This window comes from Oncorhynchus clarkii, chromosome 11, assembly GCF_045791955.1.
Source record: "Oncorhynchus clarkii lewisi isolate Uvic-CL-2024 chromosome 11, UVic_Ocla_1.0, whole genome shotgun sequence".
Classification (NCBI taxonomy): Eukaryota; Metazoa; Chordata; class Actinopteri; order Salmoniformes; family Salmonidae; genus Oncorhynchus; species Oncorhynchus clarkii.
The window spans coordinates 18,894,028-18,909,416 of record NC_092157.1 but is presented as its reverse complement, the minus strand read 5'-3'; the positions used below and the strand labels follow the sequence as shown (position 1 = coordinate 18,909,416).

Sequence of the window (15,389 nt, the reverse complement as noted above, 5' to 3'; positions counted from 1 at the left end):
TCAGACAGGCTTCTGCAGGCTGCTTAGGAAGCTGTCTATCCTGGGGATCTCTCCGCCCAGGTAGGCCAGGTAGGGTGTACAGCCCTGCAAACAGATCAAAGGGCATCCTCGCCGCTCCACCCCCCTCATACTCTTTCAGGATTTCACACGCATACCTCAGGGCATTGATGATCGGAACACACACAGAAAAGTCAGTAAACGCCAGGTCATCAAGACAGTGAAATAGTGCCTCCATGTGGTACTTATACGAACTACACCACAGTTTCTCTCTGGAGACAGACTTTAAAAAAATAAAAAAAAATATTTCACCTTTATTTAACCAGGTAGGCTAGTTGAGAACAAGTTCTCATTTACAATTGCGACCTGGCCAAGATAAAGCAAAGCAGTTTGACACACACAACACAGAGTTACACATGGAGTACACAATTAACAAGTCAATAACACAGTAGAAAAAAAAGAGAGTCTATATACATTGTGTGCAAAAGGCATGAGGAGGTAGGCGAATAATTACAATTTTGCAGATTAACATTGGAGTGATGAATGATCAGATGGTCATGTACAGGTAGAGATGTGCAAAAGAGCAGAAAAGTAAATAAATAAAAACAGTATGGGGATGAGGTAGGTAAAAATGGGTGGGCTATTTACCGATAGACTATGTACAGCTGCAGCGATCGGTTAGCTGCTCAGATAGCAGATGTTTGAAGTTGGTGAGGGAGATAAAAGTCTCCAACTTCAGCGATTTTTGCAAATCATTCCAGTCACAGGCAGCAGAGAACTAGAACGAAAGGCGGCCAAATGAGGTGTTGGCTTTAGGGATGATCAGTGAGATACACCTGCTGGAGCGCGTGCTACGGGTGGGTGTTGCCATCGTGACCAGTGAACTGAGATAAGGCGGAGCTTTACCTAGCATGGACTTGTAGATGACCTGGAGCCAGTGGGTCTGGCGACGAATATGTAGCGAGGGCCAGCCGACTAGAGCATACAGGTCGCAGTGGTGAGTGGTATAAGGTGCTTTAGTGACAAAACGGATGGCACTGTGATAAACTGCATCCAGTTTGCTGAGTAGAGTGTTGGAAGCTATTTTGTAGATGACATCGCCGAAGTCGAGGATCGGTAGGATAGTCAGTTTACTGGGGTAAGTTTGGCGGCGTGAGTGAAGGAGGCTTTGTTGCGGAATAGAAAGCCGACTCTAGATTTGATTTTCGATTGGAGATGTTTGATATGAGTCTGGAAGGAAAGTTTACAGTCTAGCCAGACACCTAGGTACTTATAGATGTCCACATATTCAAGGTCGGAACCATCCAGGGTGGTGATGCTAGTCAGGCGTGCGGGTGCAGGCAGCGAACGGTTGAAAAGCATGCATTTGGTTTTACTAGCGTTTAAGAGCAGTTGGAGGCCACGGAAGGAGTGTTGTATGGCATTGAAGCTCGTTTGGAGGTTAGATAGCACAGTGTCCAAGGACGGGCCGGAAGTATATAGAATGGTGTCGACTGACATATAGGAGCCAGTCAATCACCCCTTACAGAGCGAATAAATGCATCCAGTAGATGTTGGCAAAGAAGTTCCCCAGGGCCAGCAGTGTCCAGCTGCTCTGAGTGCTGACACAGACCCTTCCACTTCTGCTGCAGCTTCTCCATACTGATTGTCTCCTTGGGAATAGGCTAGAAAGAAACATGGAAAGAGGAGGGAGAACAGGGGTTCAACTACCATGGACAGTTTTAATAGGGGCAAGCTAGAGTACCACATATGAGTGAGGAGGCCTGGTGTCATTCCGTGGGTTACTGACGATCTGTTTGTTTAGGACCTTGAGCAGGCCTGGAGTTAGACCGGTATCTGTCTTCTGTGTGGCGACAGGCCTCTCCAGCCTCTCCTTGGTTGGTAGAATGTCTCCTTTGGACAGGGCAGAGAAGTACCCGATATAACAACAACAGATACACTTTAACGAAACAATTTCACCTTACCCTGCCCATTATCCCTGCTCAGATACTGGGTAGTTACACAGCCAATGTACGACCACCTGTACCATAAAAGCCCCGTTCTCTTGGTGGTCCTGTAGTGGGTTTTATATATACCACAGGAGAACCAAGAAATGAAGAGCGACACCACGGCTGTCATTTAGGCTTTTATGTTGATCTGCAATAGTGTTGTGAAAAGACAGGACAGGAACACATCAGTCTCCAATGCCCTATCTGACAAGTTGTTCTTTCTCTCTCTGTGTTTTCTCACTCAAATCACAATCATACATAAAGCCATAATGTATAGTATAAAATAATAACCAGTCCTTAATACAACAAATGTATCCTCTTAATTCTTAGACAATAGAACCATACCTGCAATAGTGTTGTGAAAAGACAGGACAGGAACACATCAGTCTCCAATGCATCATCTGACAAGCTGTTCTATACAGGAGCATGAAGAAAGGTAAAACACATATCCTGTCTCACATCCCCAATACATTAATAGGTGCTTTCAGTGTTGACAGTATCAAAATACAACAACTCATGTACAAAAACACTGCAACATAAACAAGTTACAACGTGAAATCGTCTCTATCCCATTTAGAACTTAGAGAGCCAAAACTACATCTCCCATAATACAACGCCAGCACCATTCGGCAGCTCAGCTAACAGTCTGCATCACAGAAAGGCATGCTGGCTAGCAACAGCAGCACTTTTAGCACTCTGTAAACTACACTGCTCAAAAAAATTAAGGGAACACTAAAATAACACATCCTAGATCGGAATTAATGAAATATTCTTATTAAATACTTTTTTCTTTACATAGTTGAATGTGCTGACAACAAAATCACACAAAAATTATCAATGGAAATCAAATGTATCAACCCATGGAGGTCTGGATTTGGAGTCACACTCAAAATTAAAGTGGAAAACCACACTACAGGCTGATCCAACTTTGATGTAATGTCCTTAAAACAAGTCAAAATGAGGCTCAGTAGTGTGTGTGGCCTCCACGTGCCTGTATGACCTCCCTACAACGCCTGAGCATGCTCCTGATGAGGTGGCGGATGGTCTCCTGAGGGATCGTGGCGTTGGTGGATGGAGCGAGACATGATGTCCCAGATGTGCTCAATTGGATTCAGGTCTGGGGAACGGGCGGGCCGGGCCATAGCATCAATGCCTTCCTCTTGCAGGAACTGCTGACACACTCCAGCCACATGAGGTCTAGCATTGTCTTGCATTAGGAGGAACCCAGGGCCAACCGCACCAGAATATGGTCTCACAAGGGGTCTGAGGATCTCATCTCGGTACCTAATGGCAGTCAGGCTACCTCTGGCGAGCACATGGAGGGCTGTGCGGCCCCCCAAAGAAATGCCACCCCACACCATGACTGACACACCGCCAAACCGGTCATGCTGGAGGATGTTGCAGGCAGCAGAACGTTCTCCACGGCGTCTCCAGACTCTGTCACGTTGGTCACATGTGCTCAGTGTGAACCTGCTTTCATCTGTGAAGAGCACAGGGCGCCAGTGGCGAATTTGCCAATCTTGGTGTTCTCTGGCAAATGCCAAACGTCCTGCACGGTGTTGGGCTGTAAGCTCAACCCAACTGTAGACGTCGGGCCCTCATACCACCCTCATGGAGTCTGTTTCTGACAGTTTGAGCAGACACATGCACATTTGTGGCCTGCTGGAGGTCATTTTGCAGGGCTCTGGCAGTGCTCCTCCTGCTCCTCCTTGCACAAAGGCGGAGGTAGCGGTCCTGCTGCTGGGTTGTTGCCCTCCTACGGCCTCTTCCACGTCTCCTGATGTACTGGCCTGTCTCCTGGTAGCGCCTCCATGCTCGGGACACTACGCTGACAGACACAGCAAACCTTCTTGCCACAGCTCGCATTGATGTGCCATCCTGGATGAGATGCACTACCTGAGCCACTTGTGTGGGTTGTAGACTCCGTCTCATGCTACCACTAGAGTGAAAGCACCGCCAGCATTCAAAAGTGACCAAAACATCAGCCAGGAAGCATAGGAACTGAGAAGTGGTCTGTGGACACCACCTGCAGAACCACACCATTATTGGGGGTGTCTTGCTAATTGCCTATAATTTCCACCTGTTGTCTATTCCATTTGCACAACAGCATGTGACATTTATTGTCAATCAGTGTTGCTTCCTAAGTGGACAGTTTGATTTCACAGAAGTGTGATTGACTTGGAGTTACATTGTGTTGTTTAAGTGTTCCCTTTATTTTTTTGAGCAGTGCATATTAATAACAATACAACTCTTAAGTTACATGTTTCAATAGTCTCACACTCCATATTAACATTATCTTCAGGATTAACCTTGGGATGTTTTATTTATTTGACGTTATGGACTTCTACAAAGGAGTAATCTGCAACCTTTCTCTGTGTTTTCTCGGACTGAGGAGAACGGGAGCTACGGGTAGTACCAGGGTGTTAGTAGGTGATGCAAGCACCCAGATTAAATAAAATAAATGTAATGAAACAAAACCTGAAGATGTTAACATCATTCAGCTTCTGTAGCTGCCTACCTAACATCAACAGGCAGCACCAGTAGCGCAACAATTAAAAATATACACCAAAAGTAAAGTTCCTGGCGATCATAGCGATCTGACTCCCCCTTCTGTCTGAACTTGGAATATTCCTGTTCGCGGGCTTGGGCCACTGACCCTCAAACGGGTTGTTCTATTCTGATCATTTGAAGTTTGATGGGCGAACATTTTTAACTCTCCTACAGTCCAGTCACATGCAGGGAGGCTGTAGCCTGTACTTACGTTCTGATGGCAGCTTTGGTGAACTGTTTGAGGATGTCTGGTAGTTCAGTGGGGGATGTTGATTTGCTGGGAACAGTACATAGTATCTGGAGAAGTCATTTCTGGGAAATAAAGTGGGAATGAAATGTTATTCAAGCTGTGATAATATTGTAGCGACCCGGACAGACAGCTGTGTATTATGTGTTAGGCTATTAGTGGGTTGTGTTATACTTACCAGTGTTCGCGGGGTCCGACATGCCAATCAACCTGCTATCTGCCAATCACGGGAATGCCTGGAATGTTCTGATGCCGGGCATCCTGGCGGTTGGCGGAGTGGCGTGGAGGGGGGCTAGGCAAGGGGATTGAGCATTGGAAGTTAAGACCAGGTTTAGCCATTGTTCTCTCTCTTACGTCTGGGCTTCACAAGAGAAGGTCACGGTATCTTTCATTTATTTGGCGTGGGCTACGGCCAAACAGTAACCTGTGTAAATTTGGGTTAAAAAAACGTCAATTCGTAAACTCAAGCCTCAGTCTAGACAATTGTTCCTTTATGATCTAGTCAGGTCATTACATTGGTGTCAGAAGTAAAAACGTTGTTAAAAGTTAGCCAGCTAGCTAGCTGACGTCTGTGGCTAGCTACCGTAGGTGAGAACAGGGGTTGAAAATGCTTTGAGGGAATCTGAAAGTAGAGGTAGGGGACGATTATGGCCAAGGAGGTGCGTGTGCATGGACGTCGGAGGATCTGGCTGAGGAGATCGCCAGGGAGTCGGAGGATCTGACTGAGGCCGCTTGAGGGAGGACGTTAGAGTGATGGCGGCTGAAGCGGGCATGAGTCCTTCGTCGACTGTGTTTCACGCGGATTCTGTTGGGTGGACCGAAGGGGTGACGTCGACGCTGCGGGACGCGGCGGATGAAGAAAGGGCACTGCTTTATGCCTCACGGATGAAGCTCTGGCCTGTTTGATATTGATTAGCCCCAAGGACAGACATGATTATGGTGCTTTAGTGGGAGCACTGAGGAGGCGCTATGGACAGTGTGTACAGCCCGGGCTACTGCGCTCCGAACTAAGCAATAGACGCAGGCAGCCTGGAGAGCCTCTACGGGTGCTAGCTAATGACATTGAGAGCCTGTCTCGTACGGCATAGGCTCACATGCCCCCCTCCGTGCAGAGCGAGCTAGCACGGGACCAGTTCATACAGGCGCTCTCTCCTACGGAGCTGCGCATACAGACCCAGCTGGCTCACCCTGAGTCATTGCAGATAGCCTTGGAGATGGCTTTCTTTCCCAACCACCATCATCTTCAGGAGGAGCCCGCTGGCACAGACGGGGAAGCAAGGCTCCACTTCCCCCAGAAGCAGACGAGGGCAAGCGGCTGGAGCCTGTTGTTGTGGTGGGCCGGACCTGTGTTTGGGGACTTTTGTCATGTCCCTGTCATTGTGGAGGGGGTGCCCTGCTCTGCCTTGGTGGACACTGGGTCCACAGGCCGGATATTGTGCCAGGTTGGACTCAGTGTGAGCCCACAACTGTGCAGCTCTGCACAGTCACAGGTGAGCTGGCACCATGAAAGGGAAGGGAATAATGACTCTGACAGTAGGGGGCAGGACTGTGCGTCATCCTGTGTGGGTGGCGGCTGTGCAGGACCCTTGTATCCTGGGGTTGGACTTTCTTAGGAGCACAGGCTGCCAGTTAGACCTAAATGGGGGCACACTGAGCTTCCAGGGAGGGCCGGCAGTCACCATGGCCCCCCCTAATGTCACATTCACACAACCCAACAACCCCTTTACTCCAACAGTTAAAACAGCAGAGACTCATGGCTGCCCCCCCTCCCCCACATCTGTGTGACTTTTCCCCAGCCCCCCTGTCACCTACGGCTGTGTGTTACATTCCCCCAGCTACCTCCACGACACATCTCTCCGTTAGTCCGGGCCGCGCCCCCCCAGCCCAGCTACCCCAGATGGGAGAGGAGAGGACATTGTCTGCAGTGAGGGAGATATGGGGGAGGAACTGTGTTGGTCTTGAGCCCGAGCAGCAGGAACGGTTGTGGCAGTTGCTGTTTAAATTCAGAGACAGCTTTGCACTGAGTGAGGAAGAGGTGGGTCAGTCTCATCTGGTGCAGCATGAGATCGACACAGGTGATGCTCGACCCATCAAGATGTGTCCCCGCCGTATCCCGCTGGCACGCCAGGAGGCGGCAGACAAGGCTGTGTTGGAGATGCAGCGGGAACACTTCACCGAGCCCTCAGACAGCCCCTGGGCGGCACCAATCATCATGGTTCCTAAGAAGGGGGAGAGCTGAGGTTCTGTGCGGACTACAGGTGGCTGAATGAGGTAACCAGGAAGGACTCATACCCCATATCGATGAGTCACTGGACCTGGTTAGGGGTTCCGCCTGGTTCTCCTCACTAGACCTCTGCAGTGGCTACTGGCGGGTGCCCCTCTCCCCAGAGACCGGAGCCAAAACTGCGTTCTCCACTAACAGAGGACACTGGCAGTTCAAGGTCCTGTGCTTCGGCCTGTGCAACGCCCCAGCTACTTTTGAGCGTTTGATGGACAGTGTGCTGGATGGCATCCCCCGTCAGCAGTGTCTGGTATATCTCGATGACATCCTGGCCCATGGCAGCTCATGGTGGCTGCCGCAGGGCTGAAGCTCCACCCCGAGAAGTGTCACTTCATGAGGAGAGAGGTGTCCTTCTTGGGCCACAGACTGGGGAAGGAGGGGATCAGCACCATGGAGGACAAGGTGGGGGCTGTCCGAGACTGACCCACTCCCACCGACCAGCGTCAGAGCTTCCTGGGCCTGGCCTCGTACTACAGGAGGTTTATACGGGGCTTCTCAAGCGTCGCTGCTCCCCTGAACCGCCTGCTGCCGAAGGACAAGGCCTTCACTTGGACAGTGGAGTGTGACGAGGCTTCCAACACCCTCAAACGTGCACTGATCGAGGTCCCCGTGCTCGCCCCCCCTGACCTCACCTTGCCCTTTATCCTGGTTATAGACGCGAGCAATGTGGGCATGGGTGGGGTGCTGGCCCAGGTGGGGCCAGAGGAGAGAGTGGTGGCGTACTTCAGCAAAACATTTGACAAACATGAGCGCCGCTACTGTGTCACCCGGCGGGAGCTCTTGGCTGTTCTTGCTTCCGTCAAACACTTCAAGTACTACCTTGGTGGCCTGCCCTTTACTGTAAGGACTGACCACTCTGCTCTCCAGTGGCTCATGTCTTTCAGAGAGCCAGAGGGGCAGGTGGCTCGCTGGTTGGAGGAGCTTCAGCCGTATGACTTCACAGTGGTGCACAGGGCACGCCACTCCAACGCCATGTCCCATCGGTCCTGTACTGCAGACAGCTGCCGCCACTGTGAGCGGAGAGAGGGACGGGAGAGAGAGCTGTGTGCAGAGGGGGTCTGTGTCACAGTGTGTCAGGTGAGCTGCAGACTGTTGACGTGGCTGAATGGGGGCAGCAGCAGCAGGGACGGGACACAGACCTACAGCCAGTGCTACAGTGGATAGAGGTGCAGGTGAGGCCACCATGGGAAGAGGTGACAGCGCTCTCACTCGAGACCAAAGGGTTGTGGTCAAAGTTTGAGAGACTGCGGCTGGCTGATGTTGTGCTACAGCGGGCATGGAAGGAGTCAGCTACGGGAGAGGAGAGGTGGCGGTCCCAAAAGCACTGCGGGAGGCTGTGCTCCAGAGTACTCATGGGGGGGTGGGGACTGGACACTTTGGGACACTCTGCCGCCTCCGTCAGGGCTTTCACTGGGGACAGCACAAGAGGGATGTGGAGGACTTTTGCCGCCGCTGTGTACCAGTGGGGGCTCCCATGGAGAGGGTGGGAGTGGATGTAGTTGGGCCATTCCCCACCACAGACAGTGGAAACCACTGGGTGCTCACGGCCATGGACTATTTTACAAAATGGCCCGAGGCCTATACTCTGCCTGACCAGGAGGCAGAGACCATCGATGACACCCTGATAGCGGGGATGTTCAGCAGGTTTGGAGCTGCGGAGTCCACCCACAGCGACCAAGGCAGAAACTTTGAGTCCTGTGTGTTTGCCACCATGTGTGAGAGGCTGGGTATGCACAAGACCCGCACTACTCCTCTCCATCCTCAAAGTGATGGCCTTGTGGAGCGCTTCAACAAAACGCTTGGACAGCAGCTGGCCATCGTCTCTTCCAAACACCAGCGTGACTGAGACAAGCACCTGCCTATGATCCTCATGGCATGCCGCTCCGCTGTCCAAGACTCCACCTCCTGCACGCCTGTCCTCCTCATACTGGGGAGAGATCCACACCCCTGTGGAGATGGCGTTTGGTCAGCCCCTGGATAGCCCTCATGTTGCCCCGGGGCCGGAGTATGCCCGGAGACTCCAGGACCGCCTGGAGACAGCCCACACCTTTGCCAGAGAGCAGCTGGTGAATGCAGGTGTGGGCAGAAGAGGAACTATGACGTACACACCCGGGGAAGGCACTTTGTGGCTGGGGAGCTGGTCTGGGTCTACAGCCCCCTAAGAAAAAAAGGCAGATGCCCCAAGTTGGACAGTCACTGGGTGGGACCCTGCAGCGTCCTGGAGAGGGTAGGGGAGGTTGTTTACCGGGTGCAGTTTCCTCCCAGGGGGAGAAAGGTGGCACTGCACCGGGACAGGTTAGCCCCATACAGAGGGGCCTCTTCTCCCCAAACCCCCACAATTCCCCTCTCTGGCAATGACATTCTCCAGGCATCCACCCCCAGGTGCCCCAGACAAGGCTCCAGACAGCCCACTCCTCCGGTCTCCCTCCCTGTGTCACCGCGTGGTTCCCCGGAGCCACGGACTGTAATTCCCCATTCCTTCTTCCTTGTCCCCCATATCACTTCCTTCATCCCCTGGGTCCCAGAGGGGCAGCCCCCTGCCACGGATGGAGCCCGTTTCACATCTGGACACTCTGCGACCATCACGGCCACGCAGGCAAAGGAGTCCTCCGGGTCGCTTCAGAGACTTTGTTTGTTCCCTCGGCGACGAGGGATTTTGTGGTGGGGGGTAGCGACCTGCACAGACAGCTGTGTGTTATGTGTTAGGCCATTAGTGGATTGTGTTATACTTACCAGTGTTCGCGGGGTCCGACATGCCAATCAACCTGCTATCTGCCAATCACGGGAATGCCTGGAATGTTCTGATGCCGGGCATCCTGGCGGTTGGCGGAGTGGCGTGGAGGGGGGCTAGGCAAGGGGATTGAGCATTGGAAGTTAAGACCAGGTTTAGCCATTGTTCTCTCTCTTACGTCTGGGCTTCACAAGAGAAGGTCACGGTATCTTTCATTTATTTGGCGTGGGCTACGGCCAAACAGTAACCTGTGTAAATTTGGGTTAAAAAAACGTCAATTCGTAAACTCAAGCCTCAGTCTAGACAATTGTTCCTTTATGATCTAGTCAGGTCATTACATTGGTGTCAGAAGTAAAAACGTTGTTAAAAGTTAGCCAGCTAGCTAGCTGACGTCTGTGGCTAGCTACCGTAGGTGAGAACAGGGGTTGAAAATGCTTTGAGGGAATCTGAAAGTAGAGGTAGGGGACGATTATGGCCAAGGAGGTGCGTGTGCATGGACGTCGGAGGATCTGGCTGAGGAGATCGCCAGGGAGTCGGAGGATCTGACTGAGGCCGCTTGAGGGAGGACGTTAGAGTGATGGCGGCTGAAGCGGGCATGAGTCCTTCGTCGACTGTGTTTCACGCGGATTCTGTTGGGTGGACCGAAGGGGTGACGTCGACGCTGCGGGACGCGGCGGATGAAGAAAGGGCACTGCTTTATGCCTCACGGATGAAGCTCTGGCCTGTTTGATATTGATTAGCCCCAAGGACAGACATGATTATGGTGCTTTAGTGGGAGCACTGAGGAGGCGCTATGGACAGTGTGTACAGCCCGGGCTACTGCGCTCCGAACTAAGCAATAGACGCAGGCAGCCTGGAGAGCCTCTACGGGTGCTAGCTAATGACATTGAGAGCCTGTCTCGTACGGCATAGGCTCACATGCCCCCCTCCGTGCAGAGCGAGCTAGCACGGGACCAGTTCATACAGGCGCTCTCTCCTACGGAGCTGCGCATACAGACCCAGCTGGCTCACCCTGAGTCATTGCAGATAGCCTTGGAGATGGCTTTCTTTCCCAACCACCATCATCTTCAGGAGGAGCCCGCTGGCACAGACGGGGAAGCAAGGCTCCACTTCCCCCAGAAGCAGACGAGGGCAAGCGGCTGGAGCCTGTTGTTGTGGTGGGCCGGACCTGTGTTTGGGGACTTTTGTCATGTCCCTGTCATTGTGGAGGGGGTGCCCTGCTCTGCCTTGGTGGACACTGGGTCCACAGGCCGGATATTGTGCCAGGTTGGACTCAGTGTGAGCCCACAACTGTGCAGCTCTGCACAGTCACAGGTGAGCTGGCACCATGAAAGGGAAGGGAATAATGACTCTGACAGTAGGGGGCAGGACTGTGCGTCATCCTGTGTGGGTGGCGGCTGTGCAGGACCCTTGTATCCTGGGGTTGGACTTTCTTAGGAGCACAGGCTGCCAGTTAGACCTAAATGGGGGCACACTGAGCTTCCAGGGAGGGCCGGCAGTCACCATGGCCCCCCCTAATGTCACATTCACACAACCCAACAACCCCTTTACTCCAACAGTTAAAACAGCAGAGACTCATGGCTGCCCCCCCTCCCCCACATCTGTGTGACTTTTCCCCAGCCCCCCTGTCACCTACGGCTGTGTGTTACATTCCCCCAGCTACCTCCACGACACATCTCTCCGTTAGTCCGGGCCGCGCCCCCCCAGCCCAGCTACCCCAGATGGGAGAGGAGAGGACATTGTCTGCAGTGAGGGAGATATGGGGGAGGAACTGTGTTGGTCTTGAGCCCGAGCAGCAGGAACGGTTGTGGCAGTTGCTGTTTAAATTCAGAGACAGCTTTGCACTGAGTGAGGAAGAGGTGGGTCAGTCTCATCTGGTGCAGCATGAGATCGACACAGGTGATGCTCGACCCATCAAGATGTGTCCCCGCCGTATCCCGCTGGCACGCCAGGAGGCGGCAGACAAGGCTGTGTTGGAGATGCAGCGGGAACACTTCACCGAGCCCTCAGACAGCCCCTGGGCGGCACCAATCATCATGGTTCCTAAGAAGGGGGAGAGCTGAGGTTCTGTGCGGACTACAGGTGGCTGAATGAGGTAACCAGGAAGGACTCATACCCCATATCGATGAGTCACTGGACCTGGTTAGGGGTTCCGCCTGGTTCTCCTCACTAGACCTCTGCAGTGGCTACTGGCGGGTGCCCCTCTCCCCAGAGACCGGAGCCAAAACTGCGTTCTCCACTAACAGAGGACACTGGCAGTTCAAGGTCCTGTGCTTCGGCCTGTGCAACGCCCCAGCTACTTTTGAGCGTTTGATGGACAGTGTGCTGGATGGCATCCCCCGTCAGCAGTGTCTGGTATATCTCGATGACATCCTGGCCCATGGCAGCTCATGGTGGCTGCCGCAGGGCTGAAGCTCCACCCCGAGAAGTGTCACTTCATGAGGAGAGAGGTGTCCTTCTTGGGCCACAGACTGGGGAAGGAGGGGATCAGCACCATGGAGGACAAGGTGGGGGCTGTCCGAGACTGACCCACTCCCACCGACCAGCGTCAGAGCTTCCTGGGCCTGGCCTCGTACTACAGGAGGTTTATACGGGGCTTCTCAAGCGTCGCTGCTCCCCTGAACCGCCTGCTGCCGAAGGACAAGGCCTTCACTTGGACAGTGGAGTGTGACGAGGCTTCCAACACCCTCAAACGTGCACTGATCGAGGTCCCCGTGCTCGCCCCCCCTGACCTCACCTTGCCCTTTATCCTGGTTATAGACGCGAGCAATGTGGGCATGGGTGGGGTGCTGGCCCAGGTGGGGCCAGAGGAGAGAGTGGTGGCGTACTTCAGCAAAACATTTGACAAACATGAGCGCCGCTACTGTGTCACCCGGCGGGAGCTCTTGGCTGTTCTTGCTTCCGTCAAACACTTCAAGTACTACCTTGGTGGCCTGCCCTTTACTGTAAGGACTGACCACTCTGCTCTCCAGTGGCTCATGTCTTTCAGAGAGCCAGAGGGGCAGGTGGCTCGCTGGTTGGAGGAGCTTCAGCCGTATGACTTCACAGTGGTGCACAGGGCACGCCACTCCAACGCCATGTCCCATCGGTCCTGTACTGCAGACAGCTGCCGCCACTGTGAGCGGAGAGAGGGACGGGAGAGAGAGCTGTGTGCAGAGGGGGTCTGTGTCACAGTGTGTCAGGTGAGCTGCAGACTGTTGACGTGGCTGAATGGGGGCAGCAGCAGCAGGGACGGGACACAGACCTACAGCCAGTGCTACAGTGGATAGAGGTGCAGGTGAGGCCACCATGGGAAGAGGTGACAGCGCTCTCACTCGAGACCAAAGGGTTGTGGTCAAAGTTTGAGAGACTGCGGCTGGCTGATGTTGTGCTACAGCGGGCATGGAAGGAGTCAGCTACGGGAGAGGAGAGGTGGCGGTCCCAAAAGCACTGCGGGAGGCTGTGCTCCAGAGTACTCATGGGGGGGTGGGGACTGGACACTTTGGGACACTCTGCCGCCTCCGTCAGGGCTTTCACTGGGGACAGCACAAGAGGGATGTGGAGGACTTTTGCCGCCGCTGTGTACCAGTGGGGGCTCCCATGGAGAGGGTGGGAGTGGATGTAGTTGGGCCATTCCCCACCACAGACAGTGGAAACCACTGGGTGCTCACGGCCATGGACTATTTTACAAAATGGCCCGAGGCCTATACTCTGCCTGACCAGGAGGCAGAGACCATCGATGACACCCTGATAGCGGGGATGTTCAGCAGGTTTGGAGCTGCGGAGTCCACCCACAGCGACCAAGGCAGAAACTTTGAGTCCTGTGTGTTTGCCACCATGTGTGAGAGGCTGGGTATGCACAAGACCCGCACTACTCCTCTCCATCCTCAAAGTGATGGCCTTGTGGAGCGCTTCAACAAAACGCTTGGACAGCAGCTGGCCATCGTCTCTTCCAAACACCAGCGTGACTGAGACAAGCACCTGCCTATGATCCTCATGGCATGCCGCTCCGCTGTCCAAGACTCCACCTCCTGCACGCCTGTCCTCCTCATACTGGGGAGAGATCCACACCCCTGTGGAGATGGCGTTTGGTCAGCCCCTGGATAGCCCTCATGTTGCCCCGGGGCCGGAGTATGCCCGGAGACTCCAGGACCGCCTGGAGACAGCCCACACCTTTGCCAGAGAGCAGCTGGTGAATGCAGGTGTGGGCAGAAGAGGAACTATGACGTACACACCCGGGGAAGGCACTTTGTGGCTGGGGAGCTGGTCTGGGTCTACAGCCCCCTAAGAAAAAAAGGCAGATGCCCCAAGTTGGACAGTCACTGGGTGGGACCCTGCAGCGTCCTGGAGAGGGTAGGGGAGGTTGTTTACCGGGTGCAGTTTCCTCCCAGGGGGAGAAAGGTGGCACTGCACCGGGACAGGTTAGCCCCATACAGAGGGGCCTCTTCTCCCCAAACCCCCACAATTCCCCTCTCTGGCAATGACATTCTCCAGGCATCCACCCCCAGGTGCCCCAGACAAGGCTCCAGACAGCCCACTCCTCCGGTCTCCCTCCCTGTGTCACCGCGTGGTTCCCCGGAGCCACGGACTGTAATTCCCCATTCCTTCTTCCTTGTCCCCCATATCACTTCCTTCATCCCCTGGGTCCCAGAGGGGCAGCCCCCTGCCACGGATGGAGCCCGTTTCACATCTGGACACTCTGCGACCATCACGGCCACGCAGGCAAAGGAGTCCTCCGGGTCGCTTCAGAGACTTTGTTTGTTCCCTCGGCGACGAGGGATTTTGTGGTGGGGGGTAGCGACCTGCACAGACAGCTGTGTGTTATGTGTTAGGCCATTAGTGGATTGTGTTATACTTACCAGTGTTCGCGGGGTCCGACATGCCAATCAACCTGCTATCTGCCAATCACGGGAATGCCTGGAATGTTCTGATGCCGGGCATCCTGGCAGTTGGCGTGGAGGGGGGCTGGGAAGGGGGATGGAGCATTGGAAGTTAAGACCAGGTTTAGCCATTGTTTTCTCTCTTACGTCTGGGCTTCACAAGAGAAGGTCACGGTATCTTTCATTTATTTGGCGTGGGCTACGGCCAAACAGTAGCCTGTGTAAATTTGGGTTAATAAACCGTCAATTCGTAAACTCAAGCCTCAGTCTGGACAATTGTTCCTTTATGATCTAGTCAGGTCATTACAAAACATTAGCTAGTATAAATAGTATTAACTAGTGCACGGTCTTAGCTAGTCACGTTTAGCAGACATAAAACACGGCTAACCAAGTCATGTAATCAGTTTTAGTTACTACAAAAATGGAATCTAATCTCTCTTGGTGGCAAAAAAACAATAGAAAAATTGCTAAATTACATAAATTGATTTGGTTTAGAGATGGACAACCCGATTTTCATTGCATAGTAACCCCAAACGTTTGCCCTCAAGGTCATATAGCAACAGTAAGCTTCGGTGATTGGACCAGAAAGGTGACATGTATTGCCGCAAAATATTTTTTCAACCGCCGGGTGGCATTGTAAACAGGCAAACAGCAGATTATCTTTCCAAACACTTGATACATGACCTCTGCTCATAAGAGAAACATTTCAACAAAAACAGACAAAGGAAAACCATCA

General features: G+C 53.2%; 1 protein-coding gene across 1 annotated transcript; it reads right to left on the bottom strand.

Annotated features, from left to right (window-relative positions):
• On the bottom strand, positions 1–4,845 carry LOC139420553 (rhophilin associated tail protein 1-like). Its single transcript, XM_071170746.1, is given in 9 exon segments — positions 1–72; positions 74–180; positions 329–345; positions 1,524–1,577; positions 1,579–1,661; positions 1,787–1,936; positions 2,538–2,547; positions 4,747–4,799; positions 4,801–4,845. Coding segments are annotated over 9 exon segments (591 nt in total).
• Between the last annotated feature and the right edge of the window lie 10,544 nt (positions 4,846–15,389).